The sequence below is a fragment of the Pristis pectinata genome, chromosome 13 (assembly GCF_009764475.1).
Source record: "Pristis pectinata isolate sPriPec2 chromosome 13, sPriPec2.1.pri, whole genome shotgun sequence".
NCBI classification, from domain to species: domain Eukaryota; kingdom Metazoa; phylum Chordata; class Chondrichthyes; order Rhinopristiformes; family Pristidae; genus Pristis; species Pristis pectinata.
The window spans coordinates 38,501,408-38,519,192 of NC_067417.1; the positions used below are offsets into that span (position 1 = coordinate 38,501,408).

Sequence of the window (17,785 nt, forward strand, 5' to 3'; positions counted from 1 at the left end):
TATTGGCAGAGCTGGCGCAAATGTGCCACGTGCTCTTGGTGCGAACGTCTGGCCACCGGGATATCGTCCAGGTAAACGAAAACAAAATCCAGGCCGTGTCCCACTGAGTCCATGAGCCTTTGGAAAGTTTGGGCTGCATTCTTGAGACCGAAAGGCATCCTCAGGAATTCAAACAAGCCGAATGGGGTGATGAGGGCTGTCTTGGGCTTTGGAGCGTGCACTCGTGGCTAGGCCAATGGAGGCTTCTCCACGTTGCTTACTCTGCCAAAGGATGTCTGCTTTAGCCGCGACCCTGCGTGGGTCGCTGAAATCCTCACTCGCGAGGAGGAGGCGAATATCCTCTGGCATTTGCTCGAGGAACAACCGTTCAAATAAAAGGCACGGCTTATGGCCGTCCATGAGCGCCAGCATATCATTCATGAGCTTGGATGGCGTGCAGTCACCCAGACTGTCCATTTGTAGGAGCCGTGCAGCTCGTTTGTGGCGAGAGAGTCCAAAGGTATGGATCAGGAATGCCTTAAGCTTAGTGTACCTGTCCTCCGTTGGTGGCTGGCGTAGGAAGTCGATGATCCGGCCTGCCATGTCCTGGTCGAGCGTGCTGACCACGTAGTAGTACCACGTGGCGTTGGCTGTAATGTCTCTGATATTGAACTGGGCCTCAGCCTGCTCGAACCAAACGTGGGGCTGAGTGGCCCAGAAAGTCGGGAGCTTCAGAGAGACCGCGCTGTGCAAGTTGCTCGAACTCATGGCTGGTCGCTGAGTCACTGGCTCCAGATGCCATCTGGAACGTCGGGGTCACCAATGTAGCCACACGCAACGCACTACTAAAGGAACACACGGAGGCAGAGAGTGCTGAACTCAAAAAAAAGCCCTTTACCGATTCAAAATTGCGCGCTTAAATCTCCCATCCCATGGGCCCCTGCGACCTGCGGGGCGGACGTGACGTCTGACTGTCCCCGGAGGGTCCGCCCCGAGTGGGTAGTTCCAAATGTGCTACCGCGTGTCTGCCTGCGGCTCCTGATGGCGGTTCAAGTCCCGCGTGTGCGGGCCGCCACAATGGAATTGATTCCCATGGTTAGACTGTTGCCGATGAGAAAAGATGGAAATGAGAGAGAATCACATTGAAATATTATTTTGTGTAGCTGCTTGGTGCAGAAAATTTATTTCTGTGAGTCTGACTTTATTGCGAAGAATTACTTTTGAAGTGGAGGTGCTTTAGATTGTTCAGAGTTTGCAGTGTAAGATCGAGGTTGCAACTGAAATTAGAAATGGTTAGTGTCTCCATATAGCATTCTGGGCAGCTTACTCCTCTTTATTACTCCTCACCACCCAAGTGCATGTGTGCAACCTTCCTCGTCCTGCCCCAAAGAAAGTTGTAACTGTGTTCACTCAAGTTCTTAATGCAAAGATTTCCCATTGCTTTCAGTTTCACGAACACTTTGCGTGAAAGTGCAAATCACATCACTTCAATGTCAAGCAGGGCAGGCATTGATTAGTTTGCTCCAGGTAATTTTGTTTTAAGATATTAAAGTTGGTCAGGATTTGGAATAGCCTGGGTTAGATTTGTCCAATTTCCTGAATGTAGTTACTGAATTAGCTTGGTTCCTATATCTCCGAAGTTTTCGGAATGAAATTTTTAAGTAGCACTGAACTTTTAGACAGACTGTCAAGTAATGCCCTGTAATACTTTTTCATGGTGTTTATGTCTGCAGTGTTCTTAAGATGAAAATTCCATAACTGTTGAAACTGGAGTGTCTCTGATATGAACAATATATTGTTTGTGATACTTTGCAATCCTGCTTCTTGTACTGTGCATCCCACTGCATGCCTTTCCAAAGGTGTGAGGTTGGTTCTTGAGGATAGCAGTTGAGTGGCGAATGGTGGGCCCTCTGAGTTTGTTTACATATAGATGTGTACATGCACACCTTTGATGCTGTTATGTGAATTGGATGTGACCAGTGTAATCAGGCTGATACTATTTAATATATTTCCATTTCATTTAAAGTTCCAGTTTAGGTATAGTGGGGGCATCACCAGATGGTGGTAGTAGTCAGAGCTCAACTGCTACATTGGGTCATTTGTTTTATTAAATGCTTTGCCATCCTGTACACAATGGTTCGTGTGGTTCTTAGGCTGTACTTCAAATTCTTTGCAAGGGAATGAAAAAAAGACCCAAAGCCCAGGATATTTTGTCAATGGATCAGATGTATTTTTCTTTGCATATATCTGCATGATCCACTCATTTTCTAACTTGAGTAATAAGCTTCATGCTCCTGCTGTGGATCTACAGTTGAAATTTCTTTGAAGATTCTTTGAAAATTTATTCAGACATCACACATGGTGGTATTTTAGTCTATTGCTTTTGTTGTACTTGTTTTTTTAAAAATTTTCATTGCCTAATTGTTGATGAGGATGTGAGCAACCTGTGGGTATTAGGTAGTGAAAAAATGAATCCTTGCTAAGGAGTATTCTGTTCCTTGTAGATTTCTTTTATCCCCCCTCCTGTCAATCATCTACTTTTCCTTTCTATTTATTTTCTCTTATCTGCAGCTCTTACTGCTTTTCTCTCTTGCAGTTTTTCATTTTTTTCTTGCAAAGGCAGGAAGCAACCACTCCATTTTTGATCAATGTTAAAAAAATTCCATATTACCATTAATTAATGTATAGTTTATATGGCCAGGTAACCAGATTAGTGGAAAATGTTCAGTAAAGAGATGAACAAAAGTTAGTTGTGGACTTGGATAGAGTTGTAGGGTGCCACCTATTTGTTTGAAGTGCCAAATGAAAATCTGATTTCTTGATGCCTTTATTTCATTACTAATCAAATGGAACGATGAAAGTGTATTTCTGCAGTATTCAGTTCAGTCTTTTCCATTAACGATTGATTTGCATTTAAGTAGATAAGTGGTCATATTTTCAGCATCCTTTATTTTAATGATGTCTCATCTACATTGAAAGAACTTGGCATTTTGAAATCTTCAGAAAAGGAACTGCTTTGATAGTGAAACAATTCTGTATAACAGCTAGGGTTGGTAAGCCAGATGTTATTCAGGTAATTCTGTAAATATTTTTACAGTGACCTTAACATTTTTTTGAATCTCTGTGGTTAAGTATGATTGTTTATTGTATTGTCAGATATTATGGGAACGTTGGCACCTTGTACAAATTTGATCATAAAAACAAATCTTTTCTAAAAGTATTGTGAAATCTAAAAATACCTTAAATTGGAATTGCTGTTTTTTTTTCTCCTGGCTAACTAGTTTTCCACAGTATGTCATGGTAACTTCATTGAAAATTTGAGTGGACCACATGAATGATGGACTTTCCAAAGAAGAGCATGAGTGGCTTCCAGAAAATCTGGCAGCCAAAGGTAAACTGCTGGATCTCATGCTGCAGAGGTAATTTCCAAGATTAGGGCAAGTAATGTTTTAACTGTTGTTGGCGGCTCATGAATAAGATGTATGCAAGCATACAGCTGTACACTGTGGAATTTCCTGGTTCATTAACAGCAGTGCGCAAGAAAATAGTCTTGCATTCTGAGACCCTTGGTAATCTTGGAGGTTTAACAAGCTATTTTAGAATCCTAATTGCACCCAGAAGTGGGAAGAATCAGATGGAAATCACAATGTGGAAGCAGGCTGTATGGCTCAAAGCATCCCATTGCCATTTAATCTTCCACATGATCTGTTCCCCTAATCCCACACCCGCCTTTTTTACTTTATTCCTTTTATGTTTAGTAATATTTGATTTTGTGTGAGGATCAATGATTCAGACTGCCAGCCTGGTTATAAGCAGTTTTTTTATTCCTGCAAAGTTAATGCACATCAGTATAAACATAATTAGTTATCAATATTGAGAACTAGGCAGAGAATAAGGACACTGGATTGAGATCTTAAATGTATCTTGGCTGAACCTGTACAAAAGAGAGCTTGGATTCCAGCCTGTATCAATTGCTCTCAAATTAATCCTATTGCTCTTTGGTTCCTAGGTACCAAGAAGCTATGATTTAACTGTAAATGTTACCTTGAAATAAGCTAAGAAGTGGAAATCAGGTCTTTCCCATCAGAGCCATCAGTTAATGTTTTGACTATTATCCTGATTTCATATTCACTGGTACTGTAAAGTTAGATTTTTGTGGCTGGCTGGTTTGTGAAAATGTTTCCTTATCTGTGGGTTGCCATGGAGCAAGTTTTCTCCCACAGTTTGTTGTTTAAATGTCAGCGTTTCAGATAGATTCTGAGTTGGCCTTTTTCTTTGTGCATTCCTTTTAGTAGTTCTCAGATCACAAACTTGCATGATCATATCTTTCCTTAAACCATCTGCCTAATCTTTACACAAATTTTGCTTCAGTTGTTAGCGCTGACATTACATTTCATACATTATTCCAGCTCTAAACCTCTGCACTTAACTTTATATGTATTCTCTTAGCTTTTTACGGTCATGTGTATTGAAGATGCTATTTTGAATAAACTGTGAACCCAGACCCTCAGTTCGCAACTCTTTCACATCACACATCATTAATCTTGAAAAATTTACTTAATAAAAAGGGCTACTTCACTTATTGACATTGCATTCTGTCTGCCACTTGAAAATTTATCATTCCTACAGATTCCTTTTGATCTTAAGAATAATTTGCTTTGTGGCCTGTGTGCCCAAATATTTGGGTATTGTACCCTCTTTGTAGAACCAAATCATCTTTCTAATGGAACAGAAATGAACCCAGAGTCCTAAACGTAAGGCAAGTAACAGACGTGGCAGTCAGGGAGCACTTTGGCTCTAGTGACCATAATTCTATTATTTTTAAGACTGTAATGGAAAAGGATAGGACAGGTCCACAGGTTAGGGTCCTAAACTGGATCAGGGTTAATTTTGGGGGAATTAAGCAGACTCTTACAGAGGTAGATTGGGTGAGCCCGTTTGAAGGGAAAGGAATGAATAGCAAGTGGGAGGCTTTTAAGAGTGTGATATCAAGAGTCTAGGAGCAGCATGTTCCTGTTAGGGTAAACCTGGTAAGTAGGCTGGTCTGGAAGGTTGGGTCCCGTGGAATCCAAGGAAAGCTGGTTAGATAGATTCAAAATTGGCTCAGAGGTAGGAAGCAGAGGTTGTTTCTCAGAATGGAGATTGGTGACTAGTGGTGTGCCGCAGGGGTCGGTGTTGGAACCCTTGTTATTCGTTATTTATATAAATGATTTGGATGCGAATGCTCAAGGCCTGATCAGTAAGTTTGCGGATGATGCAAAATTGGGAGGTGTTGTTGATAGTGAAGAAGGTTATTGTAAATTACAGGGGGATCTTGATCAGTTAGGGAAGTGGGCCAAGGATTGGCAAATGGATTTCAATATGGAAAAGTGTGAGGTGATGCATTTTGGAAAGTCAACTTCAAGTTCCTGGGAGTGAACATCACCAACAGCCTGTCCTGGTCAAATCATCTAGATGCCACTGCCAAGAAAGCTCACCAGTGCCTCTACTTCCTCAAGAGGTTAAAGAAATTTGGATTGTCCCCTTTGACTCTCACCAACTTTTACCGATGCACCGTAGAAAGCATCCTATCTGGATGTATCACGGCTTGGTACGGCAACTGCTCTGCCCAGGACCACAAGAAACTGCAGAGAGTTCTGGGCACAGCCCAGCACATCACGGACACCAGCCTCCCCTCCTTGGCCTCTGTCTTTACCTCCTCATTGTCTTGGCGAAGCAGCCAGCATAATCAAAGACCCCACCCACCCAGGTCATTCTTTCTCTCCTCTTCCATCGGGTAGAAGATACAGGAGCCTGAGGGCACGTACCACCAGACTTAAGGACAGCTTCTACCCCACTGTGATAAGACTATTGAACAGTTCTCTTATACAATGAGATGGACAATGACTTCACGATCTACTTTGTTGTGACCTTGCACCTTATTGCACTGCATTTTCTCTGTAGCTGTGACACTTTACTCTGTACTGTTATTGTTTTTATCTGTACTGTTATTGTTTTTACCTGTACTACATCAATGCACTCTGTACTAACTCAATGTAACTGCACTGTGTAATGAACTGACCTGTATGATCGGTATGCAAGACAAGTTTTTCACTGTACCTCGGTACAAGTGACAATAATAAACCAATACCAATGCATAGGACTTGTACTATGAATGGTAGGGCACTAGGGAGTGTAATGGAACAGAGGGACTAAGGAGTGCAAGTGCCATAGTTCATTGAAAGTGGCATCATGGGGTAGATAGGGTGGTGAAACAGGTGTTTGGCATGCTGGCCTTCAGTCAGGGCATTGAATATAGGAGTTGGGACATGATGTTGCAGTTGTACAAGTCGTTGGTGAGTGCTGTGTAGGTTTGGTCACCCTGTTATAGGAAAGACATGGTTAAACTGGAAGGAGTGCAGAAAAGATGTTGCCAGGATTAGAGGACCTGAGTTATAGGGAGAGGTTGGCCAGGCTAGGTCTTTATTCCTTGGAACGTAGGAGAATGAGGGATGACCTTACAGAAATGTTTAAAATTATGATGGGCATAGATAAAGTGGAGGGTAATAGTCTTTTCCCCAGGGTAGGGGAGTTCAAAACCAGGGAGCATAGATTTAAGATGAGAGGGGAAAGATTTAAAGAGGGTCAGCTTCTTCATGCAAAGGGTGGTGAGTATATGGAACGAGCTGGCAGAGGAAGTGGTTGAGACAGGTACAGTAGTATTTAAGAAGCACTTGGATAGGTACATGGAGGGTTGGGGCTTAGAGGGATATGGGCGGAACGCAGGAAATTGGGACTTCATAAGTGGGCACCATGGTCGGCATGGATTTGTTGGACTGAAGGGCCTGTCTCCATGCTGTATTGCTCTATGACTATGATGTGCTGCTATTAAAATTCAGTTTCTGTGTGAAGCTGCTATACAACCTACTTATTATAAGAAACCTTGGTATTCATAAAACCAAAAGTTGTGATAGTCGTGGCCCCTATGGTATAGTGAAGTTTATTCTGGAATATACTTTGGAGTATTATTCATGCAAGTTTTGTGCACAGTCCAGTCAGTTGTGATGTTGTACAAATCAACATTATAGATAATCCTTGGTCCTGTCCATCTCTGCCTTTTGATTAACCCTTCCAATTATCTTTGAACTGTAAAAGGTGATAGCAAATATTTTATTGATTGGTACAATTTATATACAGCTATTTATCAAGATCAAAAATGTGGTATAATTGTCTTCACATATCAGATTATTACCTGGTGAGAATATTACTGTGGACCCCATGGTTAAAAGGTTCAGGTACAGAATGAGATTTCTACATTATTACAGGTATACATATGCCTGCATATTGTGATTATATTAGTTTGAGTAGTTCGCTAATTACAGTGGCAGAGTTATAGAAATTCCAACTCAAAGCCATCATATTCGGTATACTTTAATCTCATTTCCTTGCTCTTTACCTGTAATCTTTATTTTCACTTCAATATCTTTTAACACCAGCTTTAATTATCACTTGTTGGTAATGCTTCCCATGTGGTAATGATTCATTAAAATCTGAAATTCTAATCAGTGCACCTTGTTATAAATTCATCAAATGGTACAAATATTTATTTTCTCAAGCCCTTCTGTAATGGTCACTGCTGGACTTGTGAATATAGCCCGAATATTTCAAGGCTTTTAACTGTTCCTCCATATCTTATGGTATTTAATTGAATCTTTTCCAAAGCTGCAGTGTATCTGGAATAAATTTGAAAAATGCTTGCATTGCTCGTTCAAGGAATCCTTGTTACTTGACCCATTTCATCGTTACTAAAACATATTATCCGGTCACTATCAGATTCCTCTCCATGAATTATCTGCCATGTTTTGTGCATTACAACAGTGACTGAGAAGACACCTCAGAAGTACTTATTTAAACTGCATGTGGTTGGGGGGCATCCTTAGGTCATGAAGGTGTGATTTAAAGGGGCAAGTCTTAGTTTCTCATTGGAATTCTGCTGCCCACATTCAAATGTACAAAGTCTGATTTGCCAGTTGCTCCTGTGTTTGCTGAATTACATTGATCCTTGGTCTGCCACAAGTTTAAAATACTTAAGCTTGTTTTCAAATCCCTTCATAACCACTCCCTTCCCCATCTGTGACCTCTTAAAATCCTCTGAGATCACTGTGCACCGATTCTGGCTACTAGCATGTCTATAGTTCCAGTGACCCACAATTGGCAATTTGACCTCTGGCTATGTAGACCCAAGCTTAAGAGGTTCTTTAGCTCTTTCTATTGCTCTCTGCATATTCTTTAAAATGTTCTTTTTTGGCTAACCATTTGATCATCACCCCAAATATCTCCTTGTACAGATTTTGGAATTTTTTGTTTGTTTGATAATGCTTCTGTAAAGTGCTTGGGATGTTTGTGTGTTTATAGGTGCTATGTAAAAGCAGGCATTGGAACCTGGAGAAGCTAAATTTTTTCAGCAGTAGGGGCTTTCTCATGTGTTTGAGTACATAATGGACTAATGGAAATTCCTATGATTACTCAGCAGCTGTTTTTATCTTTGTACCATGCACATGCCAGAATGGTAGATGAAGAGGTGAAATTTCTTGTAACTGCTCATTTTCCTAAGGCGTCTGTCAATAAATCTTAAATGTTCTCTCTAGGTTGTGTTCATTATTCATTGTGGTTTTCTTTTTTGTCCCAGGCAGAGAAATATTTTGCTTTTCCATGTATAAATCTTAATTTGTTCTATAATGGAATGTTAGATTTGGAGTTGTACATGACACCAAAGATTAATCTTTGGTATCCCATGGTGGAGATTTCATCTATTTGGATGCCTCTCCTTGTGTTCTGTGGTTGGAAAAATTATGCATGTTTAGAGGAAAAGTAGTTGGGATTGGTTCCCTGGTCCATGTTATCAGTTGATTATTGTAGAAAAATGGTAGCAATGAAATATTTGTGGTCTAGTGTTCTTAAGTCTTTAAGGAAATGTAAATGAAGCAAAATGAGTAATTTTAAACTGGAATATTTTTGTTTTGATCTGTTTTAGTGCCTGAGGCTGACTGATCGGAATGGGTGACAAGCCTATTTGGGAGCAGATTGGAAATGGCTTTGTGCAACATTACTATCAACATTTTGATGTAGATAGGAGTCAACTAGCATCATTATATGTAAGTATGATCTTGGTGCTGTCTACCTTTTGTAATTTTTCTTCACTGGTATGATTAGGAAAAAATCAACTTTTACAAATGACACTTGCATAGATGTTTGCACAATGAGTGAGATTTTCAAAGTTCCAAAGTGTCACAATAAAAAAAATAATTGATTTTTCAAAGACAATCATTTCATAGTTTTTTCTACAATCATTGTACTTTTGGGCATCTGGCTCTTCATTGTTAATAGTATTTATGATAGATGAAAGCTAGTTCTTTCAATAAAATGCTTTGAATTTTATATAATGTAACATAATTTTAGCAATGATTTCCTTAAGTTATCAGAAGTAAAATTAAGAAATTTTAATTGACTAGTCTGTTTTGTAAGGAGAAGTGGGGATTTTTTCGCTTGCATCATGAAGAGGAAATATTATTGGACAGATTTAGCCTAAAGTGCGTTTTGGCATACAATACAGAAAAATAAACTTCCATTTTAAGGCCATTCTGTGAATGTTTGTGACAATGAAATGGATTTTTTTTTGATACTAATCTAAAGCATGGTGTGTTCTCCCAAAAAAAAGTTGATCTATTTGTTAAACATGAAAGGTCTTGGGTGAAGATACCATTGGAGACTTTAATTCAAAGTTGGGGTTTCATTGCATTGGGAATGAGTTGCTTTGCAGATTCATTTCTAATTAAACCACGAAAGCCTTGGATATTTGAATTACCTGATTTGCAGAATGAATTATGGGTTAATTGTAATGGTTGTTGGAGAGCTTTAAAACTTGAGACCTTGTCAGTGTGGCATGATTGGGACAAATATTGAACTTCCACATCCAGAGATTTTCAGCTCATGATTCTGAGCTCAACTTTCTTTCTTGTTGATTACTGAATGTGCTTAAATTGATTGGTGCCCAATTATCATACTGCTTAAATAAGCAGATAGATTTTGCTGAATATTTGCCCAGTTATTGGTGTTTTTGCAGTAAGGTTATTGGTGTGGTCCTCCAGTGGGAGCCTGGCATCCAGTATTTCAGTGTAGCAAGATACGACATGGGGATTGTCTCATACCCGAACTTCCCATACAGCTTTGATTGCCTGTGAGTCCCCACGTCCTGGCTTGCTTGCCTTTAAAACTTCTGTACAAACATTTAGTAATGCTGGTGAGTTTTTTTGAAAAGGTATCAGAAAATAATTAACAAAACTTTTTAAGAAAAAAACCCACACTCTTACAGTCAAAGCCAAGTAACAACTTTGAAGCTAATTTAATTGAGGACATAAACTTTATTAACTTGCTCCTCCTGGTAGTTGATTTTTCAATTTGAGGAGGGCAGCTATTGATATGCCAGATTTAACCTGGTGTAGGTTCAGTAGACAGGTATCCTAGCTGGAAAGACTTGATGTTTGCACTGTTCTGTTGGATTCCATCAGTGCAGCAGTAATAAAAATGACCTTTGCAGGGAAGCATAAGTGAGAAGTGGCATGATGAAAGATCTGGCCCCCATATTGTCGACTCTGAAACATCTTTCAGAAATTTTCTAGACATATTTGTAAATGTGTTTTTGTTTTAGACTGAAACTTCTTGCCTTTCTTGGGAAGGACAGCAGTTCCAAGGTAAAGACGCTATTGTGGAAAGAATAACTGTAAGTATGTTTTTAAAATTACTTCATGGTTTGGACATGGAATCTGAAGGTTTGAATGGGACTATCTTGGCACTCCATTTATCTTTGGATTGATCAGTGCTAAACCAAACATTTAAAAGTTTTAAGTTTTCTTGAGCCTAATTTTTAAATGGTTGCTTTAATCTCCGAACTGATTTATTGATGAGGTAGCAATGTGGTTTATAGCTTTTGGAAAAGTGGCCAGTTTTTAATCTCTTCCTGTTGAATTTTAATCAAGTTTGTACTGAAGGAGAATACATTTTAACAATCTATGACTACCAGGTACAGATGATTCCTGCCTTCATAGACTACAAGGTTATTGGTTTAATTCCTCCTAGAAAATGTGTTTGCATGCATACAGGGGGAGAAGGGGGTCAGTTGGTGCTCTCTACCATAAGTTGCCATGATCTGTAAACTTATAAATGTAGTATCCAAAAACAAGTCCCCTGTTATTGGCTTTTCCTGCCTGTCCTGGTTCAAAGTTACATCTGTACATCAGCACCATAGATCTTTGTTCCTCCAGGGAAAACATAGCTTTCCCCACAATATACTGATCCAGGGACAAGAAAACCTAGCTGGATTTTCGCTACTTGTTGCCAATAATTGACAACAACGATGAATGATATCAAAGTTGTCAATGATTACCCAATTATATAATAGCCTGGTGATTCCCACTGTTGGCATTCACCTGAATAGTTAAGTACTTGGTGTAGTACTTGTGCAACACTTCTATCTTGGGAATCAGTGCATTGATGAGCAAATGTGTATCCTAAGAAATACAGTGGGTTATGGTTTGCCTTATGACATTGAATGGATTGTGTGTGTCAGTCGTACTTCTATTTTCTGGTTTAGTTGTAACAAAAGATTACTTTGCAAATTGCTGTAAGTGCAAGCTGATAGCACAGTAAGGGCAAGTAGATGTTTCTTAACAATCTGATTAAAAGATTGTGAAATAAGTTTGAATTATCGTGGGTGAATAGGTTGCAGAAAGAGAAGTTAAGTTTAGAGTAAGGCACTGAATGTGTGTGGAAGATGTACAGAAAGGAAATGTTTTTACTTATAAATTTAACAATTTTTAAAATCTGCAACAATTTAAAACTGAGGGAAACTTTGGAGAGTTTAATTTCTATTGATAGAGAAATAAAAAGTTTAGATTTAGCAATTTCATTCTGTATGGGCTACTTTCATCATGGTCAGTAGTGAAGCCCATTGGTTTACTTGCTGATCATAATATGCAGACTGAATCTACATAAGGTGTTCACTGTACCACAGTTTTCTCAGCTAAAATGGTAATCTTTTTTTCAAACACAGAGCCTTCCATTTGGGAAAATACAGCATATCATAACAGCACAAGACCATCAACCCACCCCTGATAGTTGTATCCTCAGTATGGTAGTCGGACAACTTAAGGTAAGAGTCTTTCTGTACATTGCACATTGTTTCTGATGAGAATACATTGTTTAACTTGATAGTCCTTTTATGTTCTGGTTTCCTTTCACATCTCAAAGGTGTTCTGGTAGGTTAATTAGCTACTGTAAATTGGCCTTCAGTAGCAAAAGAATCAAAAGGGGAAGTTGGTGGGTATGGAAGAGAAAATAAGTTGCAGGGGCAAAGGGAAATGAGACTAGGGAGAATGGGACTAATGGGATTGCTTTGCTTGGAACTGGCATGGACTTGATGGATGAAATGTTTTGTAATAATATGTTACACATTTGTACATGTGCACAGTTAGTGTTTCTGAAACTGTCCAAAAATAGCAGGGAGATACAAAAGCAATTTTTAAAGTTTGTTTAAAACACAGGGACAGGGAAACCTAGCTAGGCTGTGTTTTACATCCAAATTATCTGCCTAAATCCATAAATAGCTATTGGTAAGTTGCTGTTGTTAAATGTTAGTAATTTTTTAAACAAATTTAATTTTCTTTTTTCTTTATTTTGAGTGCTGTTCCTAGTGGGCAACCAGTTTCAGCTTCTAATACTGCAAATTTAGAACTTTTACTTTGAGGAAATGTGATCTCAGAAATTGACACCAGTCTAGTATTTAGTACACCTGCAGATTTCAACAATCTGTTCTGATGTCTGGTGTAAGAACACAACTCAAATTGCAGCACTTACACATGTGACGCCCTCTGTAATTCTGCACAAGCAAGGAAGGTGCCATGCAGAAGTAAAGGAAATGAAGTGTTTAAGAAGTTTTTCTTCATAATTGAATATGAATTTTCAGAAAAGTAAAGCCTGAAGGAGCTAATAGCTTTGTGAAATTTTAAAACAAACCTGATAACAGTGAACACTGAGACCTATACATATAATATAGCATGAATGTAGTAGAATCAGCTTTTGTGAGATTCTATTTGGCTTAATTATCCAAATTAGAAGGTTAGGAAAAAAATATGCTAGCCTGAGCTTTGAAGTTGTTTATTCTAGGTTTGCAACTTGGATTGCTTTGGACTTTTGTGGTCCGTGTTCTCTGTTTCATTAGTATTATACTAGTGGCAAGACATTGAATAGTTTGTTTGCTATTTTCAAAATATGAAAGTTAGTGCTGAAAAATGTACCTTACAAAAGGCTTAGAAATGAAATATGTAGATCGAATGTTGGCATGTAACTGAAGGCAAGGTCCTAGAATAGGCTAATTTGGAAAAAGAAACAAATGAATTAATTGGGTTACTGTAAGAAGGGATCATTCCAAAGCCTATTGGATTGGAGTAAGTACCTGTCACAAATTAAAGTGACTATGACCTTTTTGGTTTTTCCTTGCTTCAGTTTTTTTTAGTGGTCAGCAAGGTCAGGTATTTTTGTAATTTTTTTTAACAAAGGGTAGTGTCGAATTGTGCAACTTTTAATGTTCATAACTCAAAACTAGTTCAGATTTTAAATTAATTATTTCATTGAAACCTTCACTTTCTTGTGATTGCACACACCTTTTTGCATTTTGTCCCATTTCCTCTTGCACTTCTACTTGGTTATTTTACCATTGCCATGCCACTTATAAGTATTTCCGTCACGTCAACCCTGCAATAACGTTTGATCCCTTAAAACATCATTGCATATTTTCTGTAAAGGTAATTGACAGTCTGTCACCCAGAAGGTTGCAAAGACAACAGGCCTTGTCCTACAAAGTTTCTGAAATATTTTGTAATTTTCTTGAGTTAAGGAAAATTGCGCTTGAAGTTTGAACAGATTTTTTTTGGCGTCACCTTTTTATAGTGAGAATTTTGGTTTATTTTTACACTGTATTTGATGTGCTGTCAAGTTTTATGCCATGGTCTTCTGAGATCAAAGCTATATCTGGACATAACCTTTCAGAACAAAAACTGTACAGAATATTTGGTGACTCCTCTACCATTCTAACTGGTATGTTCTGCATTAATCCTTTTCCTGAGCTTTCTGTATTCTTTTGCATTTTCTATTATAAAAGAACATAAATGGGAGTAGGAGTAGCCATTTAGCTTGTACTCTCTTTTCTATTCAGCGAGATCACAGCTGATCTTTAGCTCCAGCATCTGTGTATCCCATTTGCCTTGATTTCCCCTAGTAACCAAAGGGATATTGAACAGTTCTATCCTTCAAACCAAGTTCCAAACTGTCCCAGTAGAAGTTCATAGTAAACCATCCAAGTATAAAATGTAAATTTATTTTAATAGTACCATGTCCTTGTTTTTGACTTCCTAATTAGTTGAAAGAATTGTTCATGGTCAAAGATTTGATAGCATACATCATTTGAAACCTGGAACTCCTAATCTATCTCTGCTTGGAAAACAAATCTCAATGTTTCAAGCTTTTCTTCATAATCAAACTTTCCCACTCTTTTTATAATTCCAGTGAATGATCACTGCTTTTTCATGCCAGTAATATGTCTTATGACTGAATTTCCATAAGTTGTACACTTCTGCAGCTGTGAGCTAACTAATGATTTGGAGAAATTTAATATCTTTTTCATATTCACACGCCAAGGTGCAAAACACAGGAGGAGAACATTCATTTTTAACTTGTCAGTTTTGTGTTCATATTGTAATTTGGATAATTTGTTGCAGTTCAGTGAGCACCTGATCTATGGAGTTAGATATAAACTTTGGTCTTGTAAAGCTGCTGTGAAGGTTTTGCTCTTGTATCTATTAACAGATTTAAAATACTTGTTTATAGAAGGCTAAATGAAATGTTGATATTGATAATGAGATTTGAAAACGTAGGAATCTGAAATCAAACTTGGTAACCATTTATTATTTCATTTTTTGCTCAGGCAGATGACGACCAAGTTATAGGCTTTCAACAAACATTTTTATTGAAATGTCTTAGTAATACCTGGGTGTGTACGAATGAGGTCTTCAGGCTAGCACTTCACAACTTTTAGTAAATGAGAAGCTCTTTTTCCTCAGTCAGTCTTTCCTCTCTCCCAGTAAGCATTAATTTTTGCAGTTTTGCACGTTTGTGGCACTTGCAGGAAATTTCAGCATGTTCGTGTGTATTTTGCTGTTAAATGTTGAACTGATTTCTAAAAATTTAGCTTGCCCCAGTGTTAATAAAACTGAATATAATTCAAATCTACAGAGAGCTGAACATAAATCTTTGAATTTGTAAACTTTGTGCCAACATAATATCATTGCAACAAGAAAAAATTCATGTTCCATTTATGTAGTGCTTGTTTGTATGATTGCTGACTGTTAGTTGTTTGTTGCTAACTACATGGGGTTATGTTAAATTGAACTAAATTGATCCTTGAATAAACTATTATGGGTGCACTACAGCAGGATTTTATGGAATATGAGAAGACTTTGCAGGCATGTACTGTTTTGATAAAAAACTGACCACAAGTATTACTAACCAGTGTGAAAGATTTACTACTATTTATTATCAGATAATACTAACAACTTCTTTCTTGGATATAACTAGAAATGTTGTGCATATTTTGATGATAAAGTTGCATCCATGTAATTTCCCAATCTGCAGTAGTATTTTATTCAACTTAAAATGTATGTAAATGATTATAATCATAGGCAATTTTCCTCTGAACTTTAGGAGTTTCCACACTGAAATTTCATTCATTTCCACCAGTTAAAGCATTTGCTATAAGAATATAATAAAATAATATATAGATCTTGGTGAGATTACATTTATAGAATTGTGACAAGAAAATATTTGGCTCAGATCAACTTAATTTGTTGTGCTTGAAAATCCAGTTACATTGCATGAATGCAGATGAAGGAGTTTTGCATTTGAGTCAGTGACAGTCATTTTGTGAATGGAGCTATTTTTTGTATGCAAGGTTGAAGGGTGTGTGTATGTGTGTGTATATATATATATGTAAGCCCAAGAAGACTTGAGCATATTGTAGTTAACACTGCAATTTGCTCATGACCAAAATTTCCTTTGACCTTTTAAGGCATGTAAATAGTTTGTTGATGCTTTCTATAACTGGCTTAACAACCTAGACTTTTTTTTGTCCATAGGAACTATTACTGTGGAAACACTGAAGTATTAAATATGAATGGCAAATGTATCAAACAGCCATTTAGTGTCAACATTAGTTCTATTTTGAATGAATGGATGCCAGTTTTTAAAAATATATATATACAAAGCAAAGGCCTTGTAAATGTCATGTATATGACAAAATGGTTGTGTACCTTTTAGATCTAACCCAATATTCATAATTGTTCCAATTAGATTGTCACTCATCCCTCCTCAAGCTAATGGCTTTAAAACTGTCACAGTTGATCCTTTTATCAAGGAGCCTGTTAGAGCAGAACATGATTGTCTGATCAGTACCAGGTGATTAGAAGCCACTTTATGGAACTCCTGTCTCAAATCAACCAATTCAGTGTCAACCTGTATTCCTACCAGCTGCTCAGCAATTTTGCTGAGCAACCTGATGCATTTGCTTTGACCTTAAGGGGCTGTGGACAAGCTGACTAGATCTGTGTTTTCTCATCAAGCTGATGTATCCCTGTGAATTCCTATCAGAAATGAGAAAAAAATCTGTTATATAATCATTGAAAAACGAAATACGTGTTTGTACAGTGCCTTTATGTCTTTCCAGACATCCCAAATTGCTTTGTCGTCATGATTATAATATAGGAAACATGGCAGACAATCACCCATAGACAGCAGTATGATATTGACCAGCTAATCGTTTTTTAATATTTGAGGGAGAAAATTGGCCAGAACGCCAGGGATAATACTGCAAAGTGTGCTGTGGAATGTTTCGTGTCCATTTGAGAGAATATCAATGCAGGTATAATAGTATTGGGTTCATAATCAAATGGTCATGTATTTCAGGCCCCCCCTTTTGGTCAGACTTGACTTTTTTTTGCCATTCCTGTCAAATTACTCAGGGTATAGTTTCCACAGAAGGCGGCAACCCCAAGCATAGCATTCCATCCACACTTCATTGGAGCATCAGTCCAGATTTTTGAGTCCACCTTACGGGTGTTGAACTTGAAACCTGAACCATCTGAGTCTGATAGTTACCAGCTGACCCACAACAAATGTCACACTTGATTTTAAGATGTAATTTTATTAATAAAATTATCATTTTAAGCTGGGCGTTCTCATGTTTCTGGAATTGGGTGATTTGATATGTGGTGTGTTAACTGTATACTCTGGGTCTGGGGGAAAAAAAAATCCCAGAACTGAGCATTCTGATTAACTCAGCAGCCATTTGGCACCGAGTTCACCAACAGCAGGGTGAGCAATGCTTGGAAACCAAAAGAGGGGATGCACAAGATAAGTGAGCTTTGGTTTATCAGTGGGTCTTGCGTTCCTCTGTTCACGTTACTTAAAAGCTCAGTTAGCAGTTGATGATTTGCAATTCTGTAGAGTTGCATGAAAATCTATTATGTTAGTGAATGGGCTTTGTTGTGGTGGTTGTGGACGAGGTTTCATCTTTTATTGACATTCATAACCTGTCATTTCGTAGCTTGCAGTGCAAGTTAATTTATGGTATATGGGAATTCAAATATACTGTCAGCTTGCATTAAAATTCTTTGTGTATGGAAGGTGTAAGTGGTGCCCCTTTCTCCCTCTTTGAATCTTC

General features: G+C 38.0%; 1 protein-coding gene across 3 annotated transcripts in view; it reads left to right on the top strand.

Annotated features, from left to right (window-relative positions):
• The window catches only part of nutf2 (nuclear transport factor 2), a 36,711-nt gene that overhangs the window by 4,703 nt on the left and 14,223 nt on the right, over positions 1-17,785 (top strand). For 2 of the 3 annotated variants that reach the window (XM_052028013.1, XM_052028014.1), the window contains 3 exons: positions 8,993-9,113; positions 10,667-10,738; positions 12,068-12,166. In XM_052028013.1, coding sequence (XP_051883973.1) covers positions 9,015-9,113; positions 10,667-10,738; positions 12,068-12,166 — 270 coding nt within the window. In that variant the 5' untranslated portion in view covers positions 8,993-9,014. Of the gene's footprint in view, positions 1-3,379; positions 3,399-8,992; positions 9,114-10,666; positions 10,739-12,067; positions 12,167-17,785 lie in introns of those variants that run through there. The other variant, XM_052028015.1, reaches the window with a different exon arrangement.